The sequence below is a fragment of the Vombatus ursinus genome, unplaced genomic scaffold (genome assembly GCF_900497805.2).
Source record: "Vombatus ursinus unplaced genomic scaffold, bare-nosed wombat genome assembly UNPS02014961.1, whole genome shotgun sequence".
Taxonomy (NCBI): Eukaryota; Metazoa; Chordata; class Mammalia; order Diprotodontia; family Vombatidae; genus Vombatus; species Vombatus ursinus.
In genome coordinates this window covers 2,071,121-2,094,189 of record NW_020954739.1, presented here as the reverse complement: position 1 = coordinate 2,094,189, position 23,069 = coordinate 2,071,121, and the positions used below count along the sequence as shown (strand labels likewise).

Here is a 23,069-nt window from a genome sequence, read left to right as displayed (position 1 = left end):
GTGTACTAATGTCCCAATTTTCCCACATCCTCTCCAATATATATAATTTTCCTTTTTTTTTGTCTTGTTGGCCAATCTGATATGTGTGAGGTGGTATCTCAGAGTTGTTTTGATTTGTATTTATTAATCAATAGTGATTTAGAGCACTTCTTCATATGCCTATAGATAGCTTTGATCTCTTCATCTGAAAACTGCCTGTTCAAATCCTTTGACCATTTATCAAATGGGGAATAGCTTGTATTCTTATAAATTTGATTCAGTTCTCTATATATTTGAGAAATTAGGCCTTTATCAGAGACACTTGCTGTAAAGATTGTTTCCCAGCTTTCTACTTGCCTTCTAATCTTGGTTGCATTGTTTTTGTTTGTGTAAAAGCTTTTTAATTTAATATAATCAAAATGATCTATTTTACATTTCATAATGCTATCTCTTGTTTGGTCATGAACCTGTAACTCACTTAACGTCTCCATTAAGAATTTGGATGCTATACCACTTGATGCATATATGTTTAGTATTGATATTACTTCATTGCCTATGGTACCTTTTAGCAAGATGTAGTTTTCTTCCTCATCTCTTTTAATTTGGTCTATTTTTTGCTTTTGCTTTGTCTGAGATCAGAATTGCTACCCCTGACTTTTTTCTTTCATCTGAAGCATAATAGATTCTGCTTCAGTCCTTTACCTTTATTCTGTGTGTATCCCTCTTTTTCAAGTGTGTTTCTTGTAAACAATATATTGTAGGATTCTGGTTTTTGATCCACTCTGCTATCCACTTCTGTTTTATGGGAGAGTTCATCCCATTCACATTCACAGTTATGATTACAAACTGTGTATTTCCCTCCATCCTATTTTTTCTCCTGTTTGTTCTTTCTCTCCTTTCACCCTTTCCCACCTCAACAATGTTTTACTTCTATCTACAGAGGTTCCCAAACTTATTTGGCCTACCACATCTTTAAAAAAAAAATTACTCAGCGCCCCCCTGGAAATCTACTTTCTTTGGCCTTTTAATGTTTTTTTTTTAATTTGCATTACTTCAAAAATATATGTTTTTAAATGACGAATCTTAAATTTAATAATTTATTGTAAATTTTAGGGTTTTTTCCCTGCATTGAAATATTCAATGCAATATTGCATCATGTAACCGTATAGTATCATATAGTAACAACTCATTACATGTACATATTCCTGCCAATACATGCTGGATTTCCTGACAATGCATGACATGCTGATCTGCCAACACTTGCTTGTTAAGACCTGTCAGCAGACTTAACCATTGGTGGGTTAGAACTTGTATTTTGTGTGTTTATTTGGAAAATAATGTAATCACTACAACTTTAACTCTGTTATACAACAGATGAAACAGGTATGAACAGTTTTTCAAAATTTTCTTATCTTCTTTTCTTATGCTTCCACCACCCCCTTATTTTTATTCAATGCCCCACAAATTGCACCCAAGGCTACTACCACCCATCCCCATCATTTGAGCACCCCAGGGGGTGGTATCACCCACTTTGGGAACCTCTGGTACCACCTCCCCCAGCTGCCCTCTCTTCTGTCAGTCCCTCCCTCCTCCCCTCCCCTACACTTTACTTAATCTCCTTCCCTCCTATTTTCCTGTCAGGTAAGATAAATTTCAATATTCAACTGATTGTGTATATTATTCTGTCTGAACCAATATTGATGAGAGTAAGGTTCAAGCCATGCCCAACACCCATCCTCTTATCTTTCCCTCCAACGTAATAGGTTTTTTGCACTTCTTCATGTGAAATAATTTACCCCATTCTACCTCTCCCTTCCTTCTGCACCCAGGGTACTCCTCTTTCTCATCCTTTAATTATTCTTTAATGTCATTCTCTCACATTTACCTTATACCCATACCCTCTATGTATATTCTTTCTAGCTGTACTATTAGTGGTACAATTTTTAAGAATCACAAATATCATCTTCCCATGTAGGGATGTAAACAGTTCAGCTCCATTGAATCCCTTATGTTTTCTTTTCCTTTTTTACCTTTTTAGGCTTTTCTTGGGTCTTGATATTGGAGATCAAATTTTTTTGTTCAATTCTGGTCTTCTCCTTATGAAAGCTAGAAATCCTTCTATTGCATTGAATAGCCATTTTTTCCCTTAAAGTATTATGCTTAATTTCGCTGGGTAGATGATTCTTGGTTGTAGTCCTAGCTCCTTGCCTTCCACAATACCATGTTCTATGACCTCTGATCCTTTAATGTTGCAGCTACTACATCCTATATAATCCTGATTGTGGCTCCCCAATATTTGAATTGTTTCTTTCTGGCCACTTGCAGTATTTTTTCCTTGACCCGATGGTTCTATAATTTCGCTGTATTATTCTTTGGAGTTTTTATTTTGGGATCTCTTTCCTGAGGTGATCAGTGGATTCTTTCAATGCCTGTTTTGCCCTTTGATTCCAGGATATCAGGGCAGTTTTCCTTGATAATTTTTTGAAAGATGCTGTCCAGGTCCTTCTTTTGATTATGGCTTTCAGGCAGTCCAGTGATTCTGACACTGTCTCTCCTGGATCTGTTTTCCAAGTCGGCTATTTTTCCAATGAGGCATTTTGCATTTTATTCTATATTTTCATTCTTTTGAATTTGTTTAATTGATTTTTGATGTCTCACAGAGTCATTAGCTTCTACTTGCCCAATTCTAACTTTTAAGGAGTTGTTTTCCTCAGTTAGCTTTTGTACCTCCTTTTCCACTTGGCCAATTGTACTTTTTAAGGAGTTGTTTTCCTTTTTCAAGCTGCTGACTCTTTCTTCATGGTTCTCTTGCATCACTCTCATTTCTTTTCCCAATTTTTCTTCTACCTTTCTTATATGATTTCTAAATTCCTTTTTAAGCTCTTCCATATGTTCTTTCTGGACTTGAGACCACTTCCTGTTTTTCTTTGGGGTTTTGCCCATAGGTGTTTTGACATTTTTGTCCTCTTCTGAGTTTGTGTTTTAATCTTCCCCGCCACCATAATAACTTTCTATGGTCAGATTCTTTTGTTGTTGTTGTTGTTGTTTGCTCATCTTTTTTGGCCTTTTTCCTTTAAATTTGAGTTCTGCTCCCAGGGTGGAAGGGTCACTGCCTCAGGGTTCTAGTGCCAGGTGCTGTAGGCACTGGCTGTTTGCCTGGTGCTGTACTGGTGTTAGCCTGAAGCTCATGGGGGACCCTGGGCTGAAGGGGTGGGGGGGGGGGACTGGCTAGTGCTGTTGGAAGCCATAGGGTCGCAGCTTACATTGTGCTGAGCTAGGGTCCTAGTGCTGGTGTCTGGCATGTGCTGAGGCTGGTGGGGTGCTTCTGCATTTCGCCAGGGCTACCCTGTGGCATGCGGAAGTCTGGCCAGTAGAGGCTGCCTGCTTGTTGGGGGCTATGCTGAAGCACATGGCAGTTCTGGAGCTGGGGTCTGCCTGTCCTCCTTGCTATGCTGAGGTGCATGGGGGGGAGGAGTTGGAGGAGGTGAAGATCCTGGTGTTGGCATTTGCACTGGGGTACAGGATCTCCCGCTGGTTTGCTGATGTGGGGCTTGCTGCTGGCTTGCTGGGACACTTCCTGTCCTGGACTGCATTCCCTTTTACCTGAGTGACAGACTTTTCTTGCAGATCTTCCAAGTTTCTTGGGCTAAAAGATTGTTTCACCCCAACTTTTTACTGGTTCTGCTGTTCCAGGATTTGTTTGGGGGCACTATTTTATGGTTGTCTGGAGGTGACTGTGGGAGGGTTATGGCGATTTACTGCTTACTCCACCATCTTGGCTCCTGGAAGTTATGCAACATCTATTTTTTGGATGCTAAAGCGAGAATTTGTTTTGCTTGATTATGCATATTTATTATAAGGATTTTGGTTTTTCTTCCTTTTTTCAATGGAGGGGAGAGATGGGAGGGAGAGAAGGTTGATTTTTTTTAATTGACAAGATAAAATTAAATGAAAACAAAACAAAAAACATGTACCTGGCTCCATTTTTATTATTGATGGTGGTTAGTCCATTCTTCCTCCTGACCCTACCCCAAGGCATTAAGCAAGTGAAATAAATTTCATTGGTCTTCTAGACTATTTAACTAAAAAAGAAGTTGACTTAACTAGAAATTGTCAACATGTATGGCTAACTGCATTGGTGTACTGCAGCTGCAACTATGCTGTTCCAGATAGGGGAGAAGGAGGGATCTGGATTCTCCTCATGATCCTCCCTTTCACTCTGGGTTCATTTCTCAGCCATAAACAACATACTCTTCTATTCCTAAAACTAATTTTGCCTGCAAACACATTTGTTCCCTCCTCCCCCACCTTTACTCCAAATGGAGATAAGCTGGCTTGCGGTTTAAAAATTATTAGGAAGAGTGAAAAACCTGATGTTCTTCTGGGGACAAATGTTTATTTGTACACCATTCAATTTGCATGTAAACAAGGACATGTGTCGGCAATTAGGCTATGATGAGGTCCAATTGCTCTTGGTAATCTGAGCTGGGGAGAAAGTCCGATTCCTGAGAAATGAAATGCCTGCAAATGATCCTTGCAATAATGAAGTCCCAGGGATGTGTTTATGCATAACTTGAAGACACAGAGAGCTTCTCCTACAGTTTTTCTCCATGTGGAAGTCAAGTACAGCTGAGCATTGAAAAAAAAAATGACTAGAGCAACCCACATGTTTTCCTTTTCCAAAGAAACCATTACAAGCTTCTGGGGAATGACCCAGATTACTGAACAGGCAGCAACAAAAGATTTCTGCTTTAAACACATACCTACTGAATTAAAAAAAAATACTTATTACAAGATATCAAAGAATGAGAAGTAGCTAGTATTTATAAAACACTTTAAGGTTTGCAAAGTGTTGTACATATATTTTCTCATTTTATCCTCACAACAATCCTGGGAGGTAGGTGCTATTATATTATGATCTCCATTTCACAGATGAGGAAACTGAGACTGAGAGGTTTACACAGAGTCACACAGCTAGTAAGCATTTGAGTCAGGGTTTGAACTCAGCTCTTCTTGACTCCAAGTCCAGTATTTTTTGCAACTTCACTTAGCTGTGTAAAATCAGTGAAATCATGAAATCTCAGACCTGGAAGGGACCACTTTCTAGCCCTTTCAGAGGCAGGCATTTCCTCTACAAAATTCTCAGTAAGTCACTATCTAGCCACTCCTCTCATGGTTCCAGGGGCCAGGAGTTCTCTGCTTCCTGAAGGAGCCTGTTCCAATTTTTTTCTTTTAAAAAAATATTTTATTGATTCCTCTTGCCTATACGTGCCAGTCATTTCTGAAAAAACCCTCCAGATTAAACTCTCCCTGGCAACAAAAAAAATCAATTAAGCAAAACCATCTGATGCATCAACTGCATCTGCCAACTTATACAGCATCTGCCCTAATAGTCTCCACCGCCTGGCCCCTTCCTACCCTTCCAGTTTCCTTACATTTTACTCTCTTCCACGAACTTTACAAGCCGGCTGTACTGGTCTACTTGCTGATCTTCATTCATGATATTTCATTTTCAGACTCCATGCTTTTGCATGGGCTTCCCCTACACCCAGAACGTCCTCCCCCTTCCAGTTTCTCTGTTCAAATCTCACCTTCTGCAGGATGCCTTTCCTGGTGTTTCTCCCTCCTTCCCAGCAGCACCTCCTCTGAAATTACCTTCATGTATATGTATGTGTACACACACATATACATACATATGTACACATGTATGTGAATACACATGTGTGTATATGTGTATACACACATTGTATAGAAAGAAGGTAGTTATTTACATGTTATTCCCACCTCCCCATTAGAATGTTAGCTCCCTGAGGGCAAGAGTTCTAATTTTTTTGCCTTTCTTTGTATCCCCCACCATTTGGCACAGTGCCTGGCACTTGGTTAAGCATTTAATAAATGGTTGTTGACCGACCGATTAACTGCGTAGTAAGGAGGAAAATAATGTTTCCTTATCAGTTCTCCGGGATCATTATTGATTTTTCAGTTACTCAGAGTTTGCCTTCCTTTTAGGGATCTTTACATTTACAGTTAAGAGGCACTGTGTATATTGTTCCTTTGGTTCTGCTTATTCACTCTACATTCATTCATACTCTTTCCCTTGTCCCTCTGAATCGTTCATATCTGTCATTTCTTACTGCACAATAAATAATGTTCCATACCTTCATATAAACACAGTTCTTTTTCAGCCACTCACTCCCTGATTTAGGGACACTCACTTCCTTCCAGTTCCTATATCTTGCATATATCAAAACTCTGTTTTCTGTTTTAACCTCCTTAGGGTCAAAGAGTAGGGACAATTTAGTCACTTTTTGTGCATAATTCCAAACTGATTTCCAGAATGGCTATACCAATTGACAGTTCCACCAACAATAGATTACTGTGCCCTGCCTTCCCACAGCCCCACCCACATGATTTTGTTCCCATTTCTTGTTACCTTTGTCAGTTTTCAGCAAATGAGGTAAAACCTCAGAGTTATTTTAATTTTCATTTCACTTAGTGATTTGGAGAATTTTTCAAATGGTCATTTATAGTTTGCACATGTCCCTCTAACAATCAAGTCTTCTTTTCTCTGGGTTAAACATCCCTGGCTCCTTCAAACCATCCACAGAAGGCATGGTCTCTATGCTGGCCATTGTCCCCTGAATGAGTCAATGTCCTTCCTAAACTGTGTCATGTGGGAGTGAACATAATATTCCAGATGGAAGCATAGGTCCCCTTCCTGTACCTCAGTTTCCTCAGCTGTACAATGAGGGGGTTGGACTAGAAGATCCCTAAGGTCCTTTCTAGTTTGAAATCTATGATTCTATGATATCAAAAAGGACAAGAATTGGCTAAACTAAATTAAACATTTATTTATAGAGCAGAAACTACTTTAAATTATTATTTTATTTTCCCCCAATTACATGTAAAAACAATTTTTAACATTCATTTTTAAAATTCTAAACTCTAAATTCTCTCCTTCTCTCCCTCCCCACCCCCCTCATTGAGAAGGCAAACAATTTGATGTAGGTTATACATGCATAGTCATGCAAAACATATTTCTATATTAGTCATAAACATTTATTTATAAAGAAAGCCTTCCTCAGACGGTGACAAAGGTCCAAAGCAGGAAATATGAAAAAAAAAAGGAGGAAGACTAGGGGTGGGGGTGGGGGGAGGGTCAACAGGTTCAGTAAGAAAGACTAAGAGAAGGGGGACTCCTTAGCCTGGCATCTGACCCCACAGGGAGTGGGAGGGAAGGCTGACAGTTCAGGCAGGCTGATGAAACAAGTGACTTACCAGAAAACAATGCTGAGTGAGTTCTATCAGTGCCTGTGAAACAGGAAGGAGATGAGAAAGATCTAAAAGATGTAAGTAAGATACAACTTTTAGCATGATTAAAAAAAACAAACCAACAATTGGATCCTTACCTATGAATATATACCCATAGAAACATGTACGGCTATGCCTGCTACATTTCTGGATCCCAAGATGGAAGATGTACAGGGGAGACTGATTTGGAGAATCTCTTCCTAACCCAGGTACTAGATCCAATTTCACAAAATCATCCTAAGCAAGACTCAAAAATTCTCAAATTCCCACCAAAGGTTGAGAGGTCTGAATGCCTTTCTAAGTATAGTAATTGGTTGGGGAGACAGCAGGGAGGTGCTGGTTGATATCTGTCCTCTTCTGATGACTCATTCACTGTGGATCAGAGGTGAACCTGTTTCCAAAGGTTATCCTTAGGGGCAGAAGCTCTGGCAGGTACTACTAAACTGGAATTAGGGTTCAAGTACAGGTCTCAAAGCGAACTGTGTATCTGTCCCCTGAGGACCAGCCTGGCGAAGTACAGAGAAACTCACCATCAGAAGACAGAGGACAAATGTCCTTCACTGCAGTGACTAATAAAGACCTTCCGTGGAAAACCTAAGATCTACACTGGTGGAAAGAATACCCACACCAATGAATTTCATAATATCCTTGAAGCATCAAAGTGACATTTCTATGGAGATTTATGATTTACAAAGTGCTTTATTATATACCTTAGCTCATTGGATCCTTACTACAACCCTGCAAGACAGGTAGTATGGGTATTGTCTCCATTTTGCAGATGGGGAAATTGATTCTCAGAGCGTTAAAGTGAGTTGCCCAAGAAACAGAACTCAAGTCTTCTTGGCCTCAAATACAGTATTCTTTCCATTAGTCACTCAGAAAGCACTTTGCATAGAATAACCTGATAAGTCAAGCTGAAAAACATTCATAAAGCACCAGTCACGTGCCAAACACTAGGCTAAGCACTGGGGATCCAAAGAAAGGTAAAAACAATCCCTACTCTCAAGGACCTCACATTCTAATAGGGGAAACACCACCAAACAAGAATGTACAAACAAGATCCATGTGGGATAGACTGGAGATATTCTCAGGCAGAAGAGACTAGCATTAGCAGGGAGGAAGTAGGTGATAGAAATACTTTTCATCCTCATTTTACAGATGAGGAAACAGAGGTCCAGGATGGTTGTTGTAAAGCGCCCTGCTGATGGTCACAGACTTATTAAGCGGTTGGGATTTCAATTCAGATTGGCCACCTCTTCTGGGCCCAACTTTCTTGGTTCAGTGGAAAGAGCCTTGGATTTGGGGGTCAGAGTTTGAGTGCCTGTTGTTATCTATGTCACTGTGACCATGGACGAGTCTCTTAACCTCTCTGGCTCTCAGATTCCTCAACTGTAAAATGAGGGGACTGGCCTCGATGACCCTGGGAGTCCCTTAGAGCTTCAGATTCATGATGGATGACATCAGACCTCCGTAGTCAGTCACTCCCTGGACTGGGAATTCCCTTCACCTTCATGTAAGGGTTGGACTCTATGACCACCGAAATCCTTTCCAAATCCCAAATTCTGTGATTCTGGTGAAACCAAACTACACCCTCTCCTCCCCCCAGTGTTATAACTCTGTGCCGTATCTGGTTTGGCAGATATTCAAACTGCTTGTTTCCTCAATATTTAAACTGTTGATAATAAAAGTATGAAATGGAGAAACTGTAGAAATTCACAAGCAATTTTTTTTTTAAAAAGCATGAGAGTGCAGTGGAAAGAACAAATCCCCAGGCTTCAGTCTGCCCATCTGTAAAATGGGGGTGATGGTGAGACCAAGCCGCAGGCAAGGGAAGCACTGCAAACAGGAGCCAGACCTGCACCTCTCCCGAGCCTTCTGCTTTCAAAATGTTAGTTCAAGTCATAAGGAAAAGTCAAAAGACAGTGAGGGGGAAATGGAAAAAAATCCCATTGCTCATCTGAACTTGGCTCAGGGAGATCAAAAATGTTACCCCTCAAGGTGGTTACCAATGATAAGATGCAAACAAACAGCAGCCCTTCCCTGCCTTCATCTGAGCCCATCCTCCAGAAGCACCCAGCTGCCAACTTTCTTTGCAACATGGGAAATGAAGTGTTTGGTAATAAGTTGTGTAAAAAGAATTGCGTAAACATAAGCAGGGGAGAAAAAAAAACACACACACACACAACATACCACCCCAGTGTGCACTCATCTCCCAGCTGTGTCTGTCATTCTCTTTTTAGTTGACCAGAGACTTCTTTCACCTGGAGCTTAGGCTCCATTTTCTTGTAGAGTGAGGTCCTCCACGCTGGCCTTGAATTCAACCCAATAAACATCTATGTCAAAGCTATGGACTGCGCTGGACAAAACACCCTCAGTGATTTCTAGCAAACAAAATATTTTCCTCCTAATAAATGCTAGTGGTCTGGATAGGAGTGCAATGATCACTCTCCTCATGTCACCCAGGTCTCTAACTCCCCCATTCTCATTCTGATTACAAAGATAAATGAGCTTCCACCTGTCAAGGAATTATTGGTGTAGTGAAGAAAGTAAGACATGAACACAGAACACTATAAAATAAATCAGAAGGTATACTTGGAAATCTCTCAGAAGGTATGGTGAGAAAGTAAAGGAGAAGGAGTTCCCTTGAGCTGCAGTAGAACAGGGAAAGTAGCACCTTCCTCCCAGGGGGATAGTTAGGCGCAGATAACATAGGGAAAAGCACTTTGCAAATCTTAAAACACTTTACAAATGCTAGCATTTAATAATGACAATAATGGTAATGATGATGACAGTAATACTGAAGAAAAGCCTTTTCTTTTCACATTTTAAATCTCTAAAGAGAAAGGTTTCATAGGCAGAGATGGAGTAGAGGGCAAATCAACCCAAGAACTGGCAAAGACAGACACTGGGGTGGGCAAGGCTGAGTAGAGGATGAGATCAGGGAAACTGAATAGTTCCCTTTGATTAGAAAGCAGAGTGTGAGAAAGGGATAAGGTTGGAGCCTTAAGTGACAGGCTAAGGAGGGTCCTTACAGAGAAGGATCAGGGTAGACTTTTGCTTTAGAGCAATTACTCTGGCAGAGTGTGGAGGGAAGAGAGTTGAGGCAGGGGGACTAGTTTTATTCTAATAATTCAGGTTAAGATGTGAAGAGACTCTAAAATAGAGCAGTCACAGGTGGGAGTAGGGGTTTGGGGGAGAGGAAGAGATAACTGATAAGACTTGGCAACCAACCAGAGGGAAGAAGGGAAGGCCAGGAAAGCCAATGAGGACTAAGGTTTCATGAGTGGGAAGGTGGGGCACCATCAATAGAAATAGGAAATTTAGGAGGGGTAGGGTGTTGAGGAGTTCTGGATGGGAGTGAGTAGGAGGATCATGAGTTCAATTTTACACATATGCGTTTGAGGTATTGTTAAGATATAGAGTTCAGGGGAGTGGTCAGGATCCAAGAATGTGTAGGGTTCTATTTTATAACTTCTGGTCAGAAGTACATGAATGGTTTGGGGGCCACTCAGTACTGTAACAGTTGCTACAGAGGGATCTCAAAACATACAAAATACATACAACTACAGTGATAAGACTAGAACCCAGGAACAGAAAGGGTGTATCAATTAGATTGTAATACTCTTGAGGACAGGGATGATGTTTTATACATCTTTATAACTGTGCCTAGCACAGTACCTTGTATGTGAATGGTGTTCACTAAATATGTTGAACTCAAACTTATGATAATTTTGCAAATGTTCCAGAATCCTGAAATAGCACAGAACAATTAGCTTATGAAATCATGAGAGGCACAGTCTCTCTCACTTCCCAAATCCAATCTGTTTCCCAGGCCTACTGATTTCACCTTTACAATATCTCTTGAATATGCCCCTGTCTCTCCTCTGATACTGCCACCACCCTGGTCCAGATCCTCATCACCTCATTGCCTGGAATATTGCAGTATTTACCTACTAGTGGATCTACCTGCCTCAAGTCTCTCCCCACTCCAATCCATTTTCCATTCAGCCACCAAAGTGATTTTCCTAAAGCTCAGGTTTGACCATGTCACTTCCTTATTCAACAAACTCTAGCGGCTCTCTACTCCAGTATCAAATATAAAATCTTCTTTGGCTTTTGTAGCCCATGAATTTCCACTGGCTTGTCCTCTGTACCTGGAATTCTCCCCCTCTTCATCTCCACTTCCTAGCTTCCCTGGCTTCCTTCAAGTACCAGATAAAATCCACCTTCTGCAAGAAGCTTTCCTCTCCAATTTACGTTATATATGTCTTGTGCATATTTATTTACAACTTGTCTCCCCATTAGACTATGACCTACTTGAGCACAAGGACCATCTTTTGCTTCAGTGTCCCCAGTGCTTAGCACAGTGTCTAGCATATAGGTGACACCTAATAAGTGTTTCTTGACTGACTGTCTCTTAGCCAGGGGTAGAGCCCAAGTCTCTAGATTTTCAGTGTGGTCCTTTCCACTACATGGAATCATGACTCCTAATAGTACAGTCAAATGAGCCTTGGCACTGGATTTGGGGGATCTGAGTTCAGATTCCACCTCCAACATTTACTTTGTACTGGTCTCAGTTTCCTCACCATAAAACAAGGGGGTTAGATGAGATAGCCTCTGAGGTTCCCTCTCTCTCTATTTCAACTCACACTTGAATGACGATACACCTCTCCAATGTCCCCCAAATCCAAATCACCTCTATACTTGATCTTGCCTTGAGGCCAAGAAGTGACTGTTACATCATCCTCTTCTCCTCCTCCTCCTTTTTCTTAATTCAATTTTTCAAAAGGCATTTCCTAGGGGCCTGGGATGCCAAAGCACTGTGCTAGACCACAGGGCACACAGCTTAAGAAAAAAAGTCCCTGGCCTTAAAGGAACTTACATTCTACTGGAATTCAGCCTTAACCAACATATGGACTATTATAAGGCACTCACCACCTCTCAAATCGGGACGGCTAGAATTTTTTGAAAGGTCAATTATGTTGAGTCAAAACTTGACTTTAACTCCACCCCCCCGCCTCGGTCCTAGATCAATCTTCTGGGGAAAAGTAAAACGAGGTTGCTTCTTCTACTCTATCAGCCCTGTAGATATGTGAAGACAGTGATCATGGCACATGTAAGCCATCCATCCTTCAAGGCCCCACTCAAATGCCGCATCCTTGGCAAACCATCATTCCTGCCAAACAGATGTATCCTTTCCCACAAAATCTCAGAACTGCAAGGGCCTTGAAAGGGTATCTAAGGAAGCCTTGTGTTACAGTGGAAAAAGTCTAAGGACTTGGGTTCAAATACCTATTCTGCCATTTACAAGCTGTGCCATGCTAGGCAAGTCACAACTTCTTTGGCCTCAGTATCCTCATCTATAAAATGAGGACATTAGATTTGATGACCTCTAAAGTCCATTCCAGGCCTCTATCTATGATCCTATGATCTGAACAAGAATCTCTTCTATGATATCAGTGACAAAGAATGATGCAAATTCCACTTGAAGAGCTCCAAGTAAATAAGCATTTATTAAATGTTGACTGTGTGCCAAACACTGTGCCAAGCACTGGGAACACAAAGAAAGACAAAAAAAAGTCCCTGCCCTCAAGGAGCTCATAATCTAATCTAATAAACATGTTAACAACTAACAAACTCATTATATTCTGAAGTGACATATTTCCCTTTGGCACAACTATGATTATTAGTTTTTCCTTAAACTGAGCCAAAAATCTGCTTATCTATGACTTCCACACATTACTCCTAGGACAGCCCTCTGAAAGGAAATAGAACAAACCTAATCCCTCTTCCACATGACACAGCCCTCCAAATACATTCCCCTCCCCCCCACACTCCATCTTTTTTTCTATAAGCTGAACATCCCCAGTTCTTTTGACCTCTGATACTACTCTTGATTTCAAATCCCCTCACCATCCTAGTCACTGACCTCTGGACATGCTCCAGGTCACCATAACACACAAGTCGTCTGATCAGCGCAGTGGATATGTGAACAACACATTTCTGTTAGGGGAGAATTAATTACCATGTCACCCTGCTCACTCATATCAAACTTGCGGTGCCCTAAGACCCTAGGCTTTTAAAAAATGAACTCTAGTCACATTTCCTCCATCCTCACAAAAGATGAGGGGAATCTCCTTGAGAATCACAGTGTCTATTAGTAAACAGGGAAATTAGGTTTTAGGGTTTGGGTTACACTAGATTGTCGTTGGAGCCCCTTCCAATTTGGAACTCTGTCTCAGAATATAGTTCAACCCATACTCAAAAAAGAATTCCCACAACATAAGTGGCCAATGGAACTCTTTGAAGACTTTCAATGAGAAGGGACCCATTCCACTAATTCCATTATTCATTATGCTAATTTGTTATTGTGTTTCAGTCCTGTGACCCCATTTAGGGTTTTCCTGGCAAAGATACTATATTGGTTTCCTTCTCCAGCTCATTTTACAGATGAGGAAACTGAGGCAAATGAGGTTAAATGACTTGCCTGGGGTCATACAGCAAGTAAGTGTTTGAGACTGGATTTGAACTCAGGGCTTCCTGATTCCAGGCCTAGTACTCTATCCACTGTGCCACCTAGCGGCCCCATCATTCCACTAATGGGTAGCTGAAATTGTCATAAAGTTTTTTCCTGATGTCAAGGCCAAATTTGCCTTGGCAATATCTACTCATTGCTCCTGATTCTCTCCTCTGGGGCTAAACAAAAGTAAATGTAATATCTCTTCCATATGATAACCCCGAAGGACCTGAAGACACCCATCCTATCCCTGAGTGTTCTCTAGTTCCAAACGACTCTCATACAACATGGATTCAAGGCCCTTCAGCATCTTGGTTGTTGAGAGCGCTCTGGACCTTCTCCACTTTATCAGTGTCTTTCCTAAACTGTATGTGTCCTAGAACACAATATTCTAGTTGTGGTCTGACCAGGCTAGAGTACAGCTTCCTGGAAGCTACTCTTTCTTAATGCAGCCTGACCTCATATTCGGTTTTTTTTTTTTTCTGGCTGCCATATTGAATCAGTGACTCATATTGAACTTGAAAACCACTACAACCCCCAGATCTTTTTCAGGCAAACTGCTATCTAAGCAAGCCCCACCCATTTTATATTTCTGCAGTTTTTTTTTAATAACTAAACACAAAACCGTACTTGTTGAATTAAATTTCACCTTATTAGATTTAGCTAATTGTTTCAGCCAGTTGAGATTATTTTCCTCTTATTGACTACCATGAATTTTGGAAGGGGCAACATGTGAGTAGATTCCTAGATTCAGGAACAAACTACATTTATGATAGTGAAGATGAGTAAAGAGATCACTTTACAGAATGACCACAATAAAGTAAAAGAAAACAACATTGAAAGACATCAGACCTCGGAAGATGACTTAGTAACCAGTCGACTTCAGAGGATATGCCTCCAGCCTCTCCGCAGAGGTAGCAGGATGTGAGTGTAGAAAGAGGCATATGACCTGTGCTGATTCGTTCTCCTTAAATGTACTTTTTTATTACAAGGGTAAGATCTAATTGTGTATGAGGAGGTCACTGGAAACTGCTAGCAAGTGCACGTGTATGGTCGGGGGGAGATAGCATCAATAAAATATTTATATTAAAAACAACAACAAAAAAGAAAACTGGGTTTGAATCTTGCCCCTAAAACTAATCAGTTGTGTAACACTAGACATTAGGCAAGGCACTTATCCTCTTCAAGCCTCAGTTTCCTCATCTGTAAAACAGGGACTTACCTCACAGGGATTAAGTGAGAAGAAAATGAGATAGATGTATGTCAAGTGCTACATGTCAGCTGTTTTTATGATCTCTTGTGGCCCTTATGACATTCTGCCTCATATTGTCATTACACTGTGTTAGGAGGGCAGGACTGTCTTATTTAACTTTGTATACACTAACCCCAGAATCCTACCAACCCATTAAGATTTCATTTGTTGCACAAAATGAAATTGCTGAACTGCCAATATTGTAACTGCCCATATGATACTCCAAGTTTAACATTCTTGAATTCAATTTGTTGGGGCTTTTTAAAGCAATTTATGGCACATCGTCACATGGCATTTCTGGTCTTCTCAGATCCTTTATAACCTGATTATTACAACCTTCCTCCTTGATTTAGGAAGAGATCTGAAACAGAAGAATAGTTCTAGGTTTCCTGGTGTTGCAATTTGTACCAAACCAAGTGATAGTAAGTGTCCACGTCACAGGCTCAACAAAGTTTCAAATTGTTTGACAATGTTGGCAAAACAAGCAGCCTATTGTATTGGGAGGAGAATTTAGACAAAATATTACTAATAGAAATTTGACACCATAGCTCATAACAAACTAAAAATGGATACTGACCTAAATATAAGTGATTATATCTTTTTTTTTTAATTTGGTGAGGCAATTGGGGTTAAGTGACTTGCCCAGAGTCACACAGCCACTAAGCGTCAAGAGTCTGGGGCCACATTTCAGCTCAGGTCCTCCTTACTCCACGGCTGGTGCTCTATCCACTGTGTCACCTAGCTGCCCTAGTTATACCATAAATTAAAAAAAAAAAATAGAAGAAATCAGGTAACTTTAAATGCTATGGATAGGGGGGTGGAGAGGTGTTAACCTAACAAGAGATAGAAGTGATCACAAAAGATAAAAAAAAAAGAAATTTTGGTTACATTAAATTGAAAAGCTTTTATACAATATTAATGCAGCTGAGATAAAACAGGAAATTTGTTTGGAAAAAAATCTCTGCACCAATTATCTCCAATAAATGTCAGATATCGAAGATATATAAGAAATTAACACAAATATATGACCAAGAGCCATTTCCCAATAGTTAACTGATCAAAGGATATGAACAAATGGTTCTCGAAAAAATAGCAAGTTGCTCTTTTTGTGGTGGCAAAGAATTGGAGATTGAGGGGATGCCTATCAATTAGCGAATGGCTCAACAAGGTAAGGTATAAGATTGTGATGGAATACTAATATGCTATAAGAAATGACCAAGATGGTTTCAGAAAAACCTGAGAAGACTTAGATGAACTGACGCAAAGTAAAGTGAATAGAACCAGGAGAATATTGTTCACAGTAACAGCAATATTCTAATGATGATCAACTATGAAAGACTTATCTACTCTGATCAAGACAATGATCCAAGTCAATTCCAAAGGACCCATGAAGAAAAATGCTATCCACCTCCAGAGAGAGAACTGATCTACTCTGAATGTAGACTGAAGCACACTTTTCCCATTTTCTTTTGCAATATGGCTAATATGGAAATACATTTCATATGACTTCATATGTATAATCGAGATGAGACAAGGGAAGATTTATGTGAAGCAAATTTACAGTGAAGTAAGCAGAAGCAGGAAAACAATATATTTAATGAATGTAAAAATATAAACAGAGAAAAATAAAATTGAACACTCTGTAATTGTAATGATTAAGCCCAACCAGAAGAAAAGCTGGGAAAATAGATTTCTCTTCCTCCTCCTCCACTACAGCAATGCAGGGCTATGGGGATGAAAATTTGCATATGTTACTACACATGGCAGAACATCAGACATTTTTGTCAAACTGCTTTTATTTTCAGAAACGAATGTGATTGAACAAAAGGTGTCAATAAAAAGTATAATTGAGTCAACAAGCATTTATTAAGCACCTACTATGTTCCAGGCACTGTACTAAGCAGTGGGGACATAAAGTAAGCAAACAAGCCAACAAACAAACAAAAACCAGTCTCCACCCTCAAGGAGTTCACGTTCTAATGTGAACATGCAAACAATTACATTCAAACAAGGTACATACAGTGTAACCTGGAGGAAATCTCAAAGGGAAGGTACTAGTATTAAGGACAACTGGGAAAGGCTTCTGGCAGAAGGTAAAATTTTAGCTGAGTCTTGAAGGAAGCCAGGGAAGACAGAGGGCAGAGAGATGAGGAGAGAAAATTCCTGGCATGGGAGGGATAGCCAGCAAAAATGCATGAAGTTAGAAAATGGAGTGTCCTGTGCAAGAAATATCCAAGTCATAGTGGCTCCACAGGGAGAGAAACAAAGTGTAAACTAGAAAGTTAGGAAGGGCCCAAGTTGTAAAGAGCTTTAAAAGCCAAAGAGAAGATGTTATATTTGATCCTAGGGGTAATAGAGATCCATTGAAGTTTATTGAGTGGGGGAAGGGGAGGTTGACATGGTGCAACCTGCCCTTTGGAAGTGAGAAGTTAGGTCTGGATAAGTTGATCTGAGAGTCATCTGCATGGACATTACTGAATCGATGGGAGCAAATGAAATCACCAAGGGAAATAGTATAGAAGGATGAGAGAAGAGGGCCCAGGACAACCTTAGGGCATATCCAGGTAGACATAATCTGGATGAAGATCCAGCAATTAGACTGAAAAGACCGAGACTTCTGGGACACACCATGTTGTACATGTATGTTTCTTAATACCCTATAAGACTATAAGATTCATGAGGGCAGATGCCATGTCTCATCTCAACCACGTCTCAAAGACCTATTGAAGGGGACATCTATCCCCACCAACCAACCAGGGCAAGTTAGGACAGGCATCTAAGAGAGAGAAGTAGCATGGAAAAGAAGGTAATTAACAGCATTAAAGGCTGAAGAGAGGTCAAGAAGGATGAAAATTAAGAAAAGGCCATGAGATTTGTCAATGAAGAGCTCATCAATAACTTTGGACAAAGAAGTTTCAGTTGAATCATTAGGTTGGAAGCCATACTGCAGAATTTAGAAGAGAGTTAAGAGGAAATGAAAAAGAGAAATGGAAAAGAGAGATTCTTGGGTCAACTAAACCAAGCCAGAATAACGATGCTGGGATAGTGAAGTCAGAAGATTGTAGGGTATACCCCTAGGTCTACCACTAACTACCTGGGTAGTTGCACAAGTCAATTCTCCACTTTCTCATCTTAAATAATAATCATTACGCCTGTGCTAATCTTGATGGAAAGGCAAGTAAGAGGGATGTAACCATCCACCTTGAACCTTGGAAGGGTTATTTCATATGGTTTAAACATGACAATTTCTATCTTACCCCTCTTTTGGAGGGACCTCAGCTGGCTCCAATGACAGGGAATCAGAACACTGGAGCCATCTCAGTTCTGCCACTGACTATATGGCTCTGGACAAATCATTCTCCCTCCAAAGGGCTTCAGGGGAATTGGAGAGGGCCTCACACATCATCGAGCCCAAACTGTACAGAATCTCCAATAAATGGTAGTCTAGCCTCATCTCCAGAGGTAGCCAATTTTGTATTTAGACAGCTATGATTGTTAAGAAGTTCCGTCTTATATCAGTCATTCAATCAAAACCAAAATCAGCCCACTCTAATTCCCACCCATTTCCCCCAGTTTTGCCCTCTGGGACCAAGCAAAAAGAATCCTTCCCTGTAAGTTTACTTTCTTTCCCTCTATTCCTTCCTTCCATCTGCATTCAGAGTTGATCGGTTCTCTCTCTGGAGGTGTACAGCATTTTTCATCATGGGTCCTTTGGAATTGTCTTGGATCATTGCAGCTAAGTCTTTCACAGTTGATATGATAGCCCCTTCAATAACTGAAAACAGCTTGTTATGTTCCCCACTCCCATCCTCAGGTCTTCCCTTCTCCAGGCTAAAACATCCCTAGTTTCTTCTTTGATCCTGGAATTGGTGAGGAGCCACTCGAGTTTACTGAATGGCAGGGGTGAAATGGTCGAACTGGAGCTTTAGGAAAATTAATCTGAGAGCTGAGTGGAGGGTGGTCTGGGGTCAATGATGAAAAGATTTTGCAAAACTGTCAAGAAGATACGGTTGAACTTCAGTGGGGAGGCAATGGAATTACTGATAATTTCTGACCAGCTGGGGAAATGACCAGACTCTAATTGGCAAAGGGATCAAATCGTGGTTAAGAAATAGAGCTTACGACGGTGACAAAGTCCAGGCACAAGTAATGAGGGCCTGACTGGAGTGGGCTAAGCAGGATGCAGAATCCCTCCCCTCAATTCAATAAGCATTAAATTGCCTGAGGTGGGGAAAGTAACTTGACCTGTAAGAGAAGATGCTGAACTCCAGCACTTAATAGCTGTGTGACCCTGGACCAGTCCCCTTAATCTCTCTGAGAAAAATTCCCACATCAGTAAACTAGGGATAATAGCAGCACCTACTCCCACAGGGTTACGAGAATCAGATAAGATAATTGAGATAATGCACTGGAAGCAGCCCCTGCCCCCGAGGGGCTAGAACTCTCCCCCGGGGTACAACCCGACCAGCTGTCAAAGTACTGAGGTCATTCCCGGCCCCGGGGCCCTTCACACCTCCATCCCCCGAGGCCCGGACTCCCAGGGTCCCCAGCCGCAGGTAGTGGTTTCCCGCCCCCGCGACCCCCTCCTCCTCCCGAGCCCCGAGGAGGGGGCGGGGAGTTAGGCAAAGGCCGGGAAAGCCCTAGCGGGGTGGGGGCGGGGGGGGGATCCGTTCACGTCACGCTGACGCGACGCCCCGGCTCGCCGCGGCGGGCTTCGCTTGTTGACACCGTTGCCCCGGGAGACGGGGAGGGGCGGGGGGAGCGGAGAGGGGGCGGGGCCCAGGCTGGAGCTCCAGGCTCTGGTCCGCAGCCGCTGCGGCCGCGGCCGCCGCCGGCTTATATACTGCGGCTAAATTTAGGCTGAGCCCGGAGCTCGTCCCCATCCGGGACGCGTTTCCGCCGCCGCTGCCATTGGTCCGGCCCGGCGCGCGCCGCGTTATAAGGCTCGGGCGGGCCCCGGGGCCGCCACTCACAGCCTTGTCAGCCCCCAGCTCAGCCCGTCATTCTGTCGGTCAGTGAGTCCGGCTCGGCGCGCGCGCGCCTGTCAGTCAGTCAGCCCTCCAGCCGGTGACAGCGGCAGCCGGGCAGCACCCGCACCCCGCACACTCTCTCGCTCCCCTCCCTCGCTCCCTCCTGCACACAAGTCGGGCCGTCGGTCTCTGGCCATCAGTCCGTCCGTCCCCCCCCGGGCGCCCGGCGACCATGGCGCTGAGCGAGCCCATCCTGCCGTCCTTCGCCACGTTCGCCAGCCCGTGCCGGGAGCGCGGCTTCCAGGAGGTGAGTGAGCGCCCCGCGCCCCCTCCGCGCCCCGCGCCCCCTCCGCGTGCCCCTGACCCCAGTCTCACCGGCCCTCTCCGTGTCTCCCTCTCGCAGCGCTGGCCCCGCACCGAGCCTGAGCCCGGCGGCGCCGACGAGGACCTCAACAGCGTGCTCGACTTCATCCTCTCTATGGGGCTGGACGGGCTGGGCCCCGAGGGAGCCGCGGCCCCCGAGCCCTCGGCCGCCTTCTACCCGCCGCCGCCCCCCGGCTGCTACCCGGAGCCCCCAGCGGCCGCGGCCCCTCCGCAGCAGCAGCCGCCCCCCTACGGGCTGGCGGCGGCGCCCGAGCCCCAGCCGGCCCCAGCCCCGGGCGCGCTGCAGGGCCGTTTCCTGCTGGCCCCGTCCGCCTTCGGGGGCTTCGCCGACGGCATCAAGGCAGAGCCCGAGCTGGACGGCGGCGCCTTCGCGGCCGCCCTGGGCCGGCCCCCGCGCTGCGTGAAGCGGGAGGGCGGCGGGGCCTGCATGCTGGGCCCCGGGCCGGGCCCCGACACGCCCCCGCTCAGCCCCGACGGCCGCAGCCCGCTGCAGGACGCCCACCCGCGGCTGGCCGCGCCGCGCCCCTTCGGGCCCCCGGGCGCCTTCGGCCCCGCGGCTGCCGCCGCCGCCGCCGCCTTTCCCGGGCCACCCCAGCTGCACTACCCCGCGGGCCCCTTCGGGCTCTTCGACGAGGGCCTTGGTCTGGCGGCTGCCGCCGCCGCGGGGCCCGCAGCCCGCGGGCTGCTCACGCCCCCCTCGTCGCCCCTGGAGCTGCTGGAGCCCAAGCCCAAGCGCGGCCGGCGCTCGTGGCCCCGCAAGCGGACGGCCACGCACACGTGCAGCTACGCGGGCTGTGGAAAAACGTACACCAAGAGCTCGCACCTCAAGGCGCACCTGCGCACGCACACAGGTGGGTGCTGGCAGGCCTGGGGCCGGGGCTAGGGCGGCGAGGGGGTCCGTGCATGCTCGTGGCCTCTGCAGCGCTTCTTAGGGATCCCTCCACACACACACGCATACACGCCCTCTGTAGGAACTGTAAGGTGAGGGGAGGGTCGGGCATCTCTTAGGCATAGAATGAATATCCCCCCACTGGTGTGTAGGGGTGGTGAAGGGGCACTGAGGTACCTGGAAATGAAAGCTTGCCCCTCGGAGGAGAGGAGGGCTGCAGAGAGTTGCAAGGGCTGGAATAGATTTGAGCCAGGGATGTGACACTGTTATGAAAGGCTCTGGTAGCCTAGGAGGGGGGTGGGGTGATGCACTGTTTACTGTGCTGGGTCTCTTCCCCTAAATCTAATAGCAATTCATGTTAGGGGGGAGGGGAACATGGTGAAAAGCATAGATGGGGAAGTTATGCATGAGGAACATGCAGTTAAGGTTTAGAGTGTGTGGCTTGGGGTGCTTTAAGCATAGAGTGTAGTGTGTGGAGCTTCGCGTGCTGGTATCTCCTGGTACCTTTGATGGTCTAAATGCCTCTGTGTGATCTCTTGGCAGGTGAGAAACCCTATCACTGTAATTGGGATGGCTGCGGTTGGAAATTCGCCCGATCAGATGAGCTAACCCGGCACTACAGAAAACACACGGGCCACCGGCCCTTCCAGTGTCACCTCTGCGACAGAGCTTTCTCCCGGTCTGACCACCTGGCCCTGCATATGAAGAGGCATATGTAACTGGGCTCCACCCCAGGCAAGCCTGTAGCTGGCACTACATGCTGAGCCTTGAGCCAGGGACCTCTCTGAACTCCTTTCTCCCAGAATGTGACTGATATTTATTGGGCTTTTGTGAAAGGCTATCGTCCAGCAGGACTGTACTTGTACATAGGGCATTTCCCCTAATTGGACCCTGACCACAGACTTAAAAAGAAGTTTGTGCATTGGAACCCCTGACGCTGACCCCAGTGGGACTGAGTGACTGTTGAATCGGACAGTTTTGTCTGATTCTCAATCTCACCTAAAAGGCATGGTTTGAGAAGATTCCCTACTTCTTGACGAATTTTGTGTTCAAAATGGTGCAATAGTATTCTTATACTCTCAGCCATGGTCTACACTAGTACAGGGCTTGATGCCTTGTAAGTAACATAGCCTTAACTTTACTGCCTAAGATGTTGGATAATGTAAATATTTGGCAAGTATTATAATAATGTAAATATCCAAGGACAAATGGGCATTTTTGCCTGTTTCTGTTTTATATGAAAATGATTTCTCAGTTTTTAAAAAAAATAAAAACAAATGTTTTGCATCTTTTAAAGAATGTTTCCATGCATACCCGGAGTTGGCTTTTTTGAATACTGGCAGTTTTGATATACCTCTGGTTGTCCTGGGGACTTGGTGCCAGTCTCTCGCTGAATGTGGAATGAAGGACGTAGAGGGATGGGAATAGTAAAAAAAAAAAAAAAAAAAAATGATGACACTTAGAGGGAGGTGGGAAGAAACCAGCCAGATTTACTACCTTTTTAGAAATGGTGTTTTAGTTAGTCAGTTTGGGTTGGGCTTGTACAGGGCTATTTTCATAGTCTCAATGTTTTCCAGCTGTGGGGACTGTGTGCCAGCAAGCATGTGGGTTTTTCCTATAAATTTAAACACCGCATTTCTGTAACTAGGGAGGCTTATTTTAAGGCTGTCTCATACATCAATTACCTTCTTTTCCCAAGGGCTATGGGGAAAGTGGTGGGTGACCCAGCTGACACAAAACCCTCAAAACCATTGGCCTTAAAAAAAG

General features: G+C 43.8%; 1 protein-coding gene across 1 annotated transcript; it reads left to right on the top strand.

Annotated features, from left to right (window-relative positions):
* Positions 1–20,086: 20,086 nt before the first annotated feature.
* KLF2 (Kruppel like factor 2) lies at positions 20,087–22,601 on the top strand. Its single transcript, XM_027845388.1, has 3 exons — positions 20,087–20,336; positions 20,433–21,264; positions 21,846–22,601. Exons 1-3 carry the CDS (start codon positions 20,262–20,264, stop codon positions 22,019–22,021), a joined length of 1,083 nt encoding a protein of 360 aa, XP_027701189.1. The 5' UTR covers positions 20,087–20,261; the 3' UTR covers positions 22,022–22,601.
* Positions 22,602–23,069: the final 468 nt, after the last annotated feature.

Coding starts and splice junctions, on each gene's coding strand:
- KLF2 (XM_027845388.1), top strand. CDS start 20,262: ATGGCGCTGAGCGAGCCCATCCTGCCGTCCTTCGCCACGTTCGCCAGC. Junction 20,337..20,432: donor GGGAGCGCGGCTTCCAGGAG/GTGAGTGAGCGC, acceptor TCCCTCTCGCAG/CGCTGGCCCCGCACCGAGCC. Junction 21,265..21,845: donor GCACCTGCGCACGCACACAG/GTGGGTGCTGGC, acceptor ATCTCTTGGCAG/GTGAGAAACCCTATCACTGT.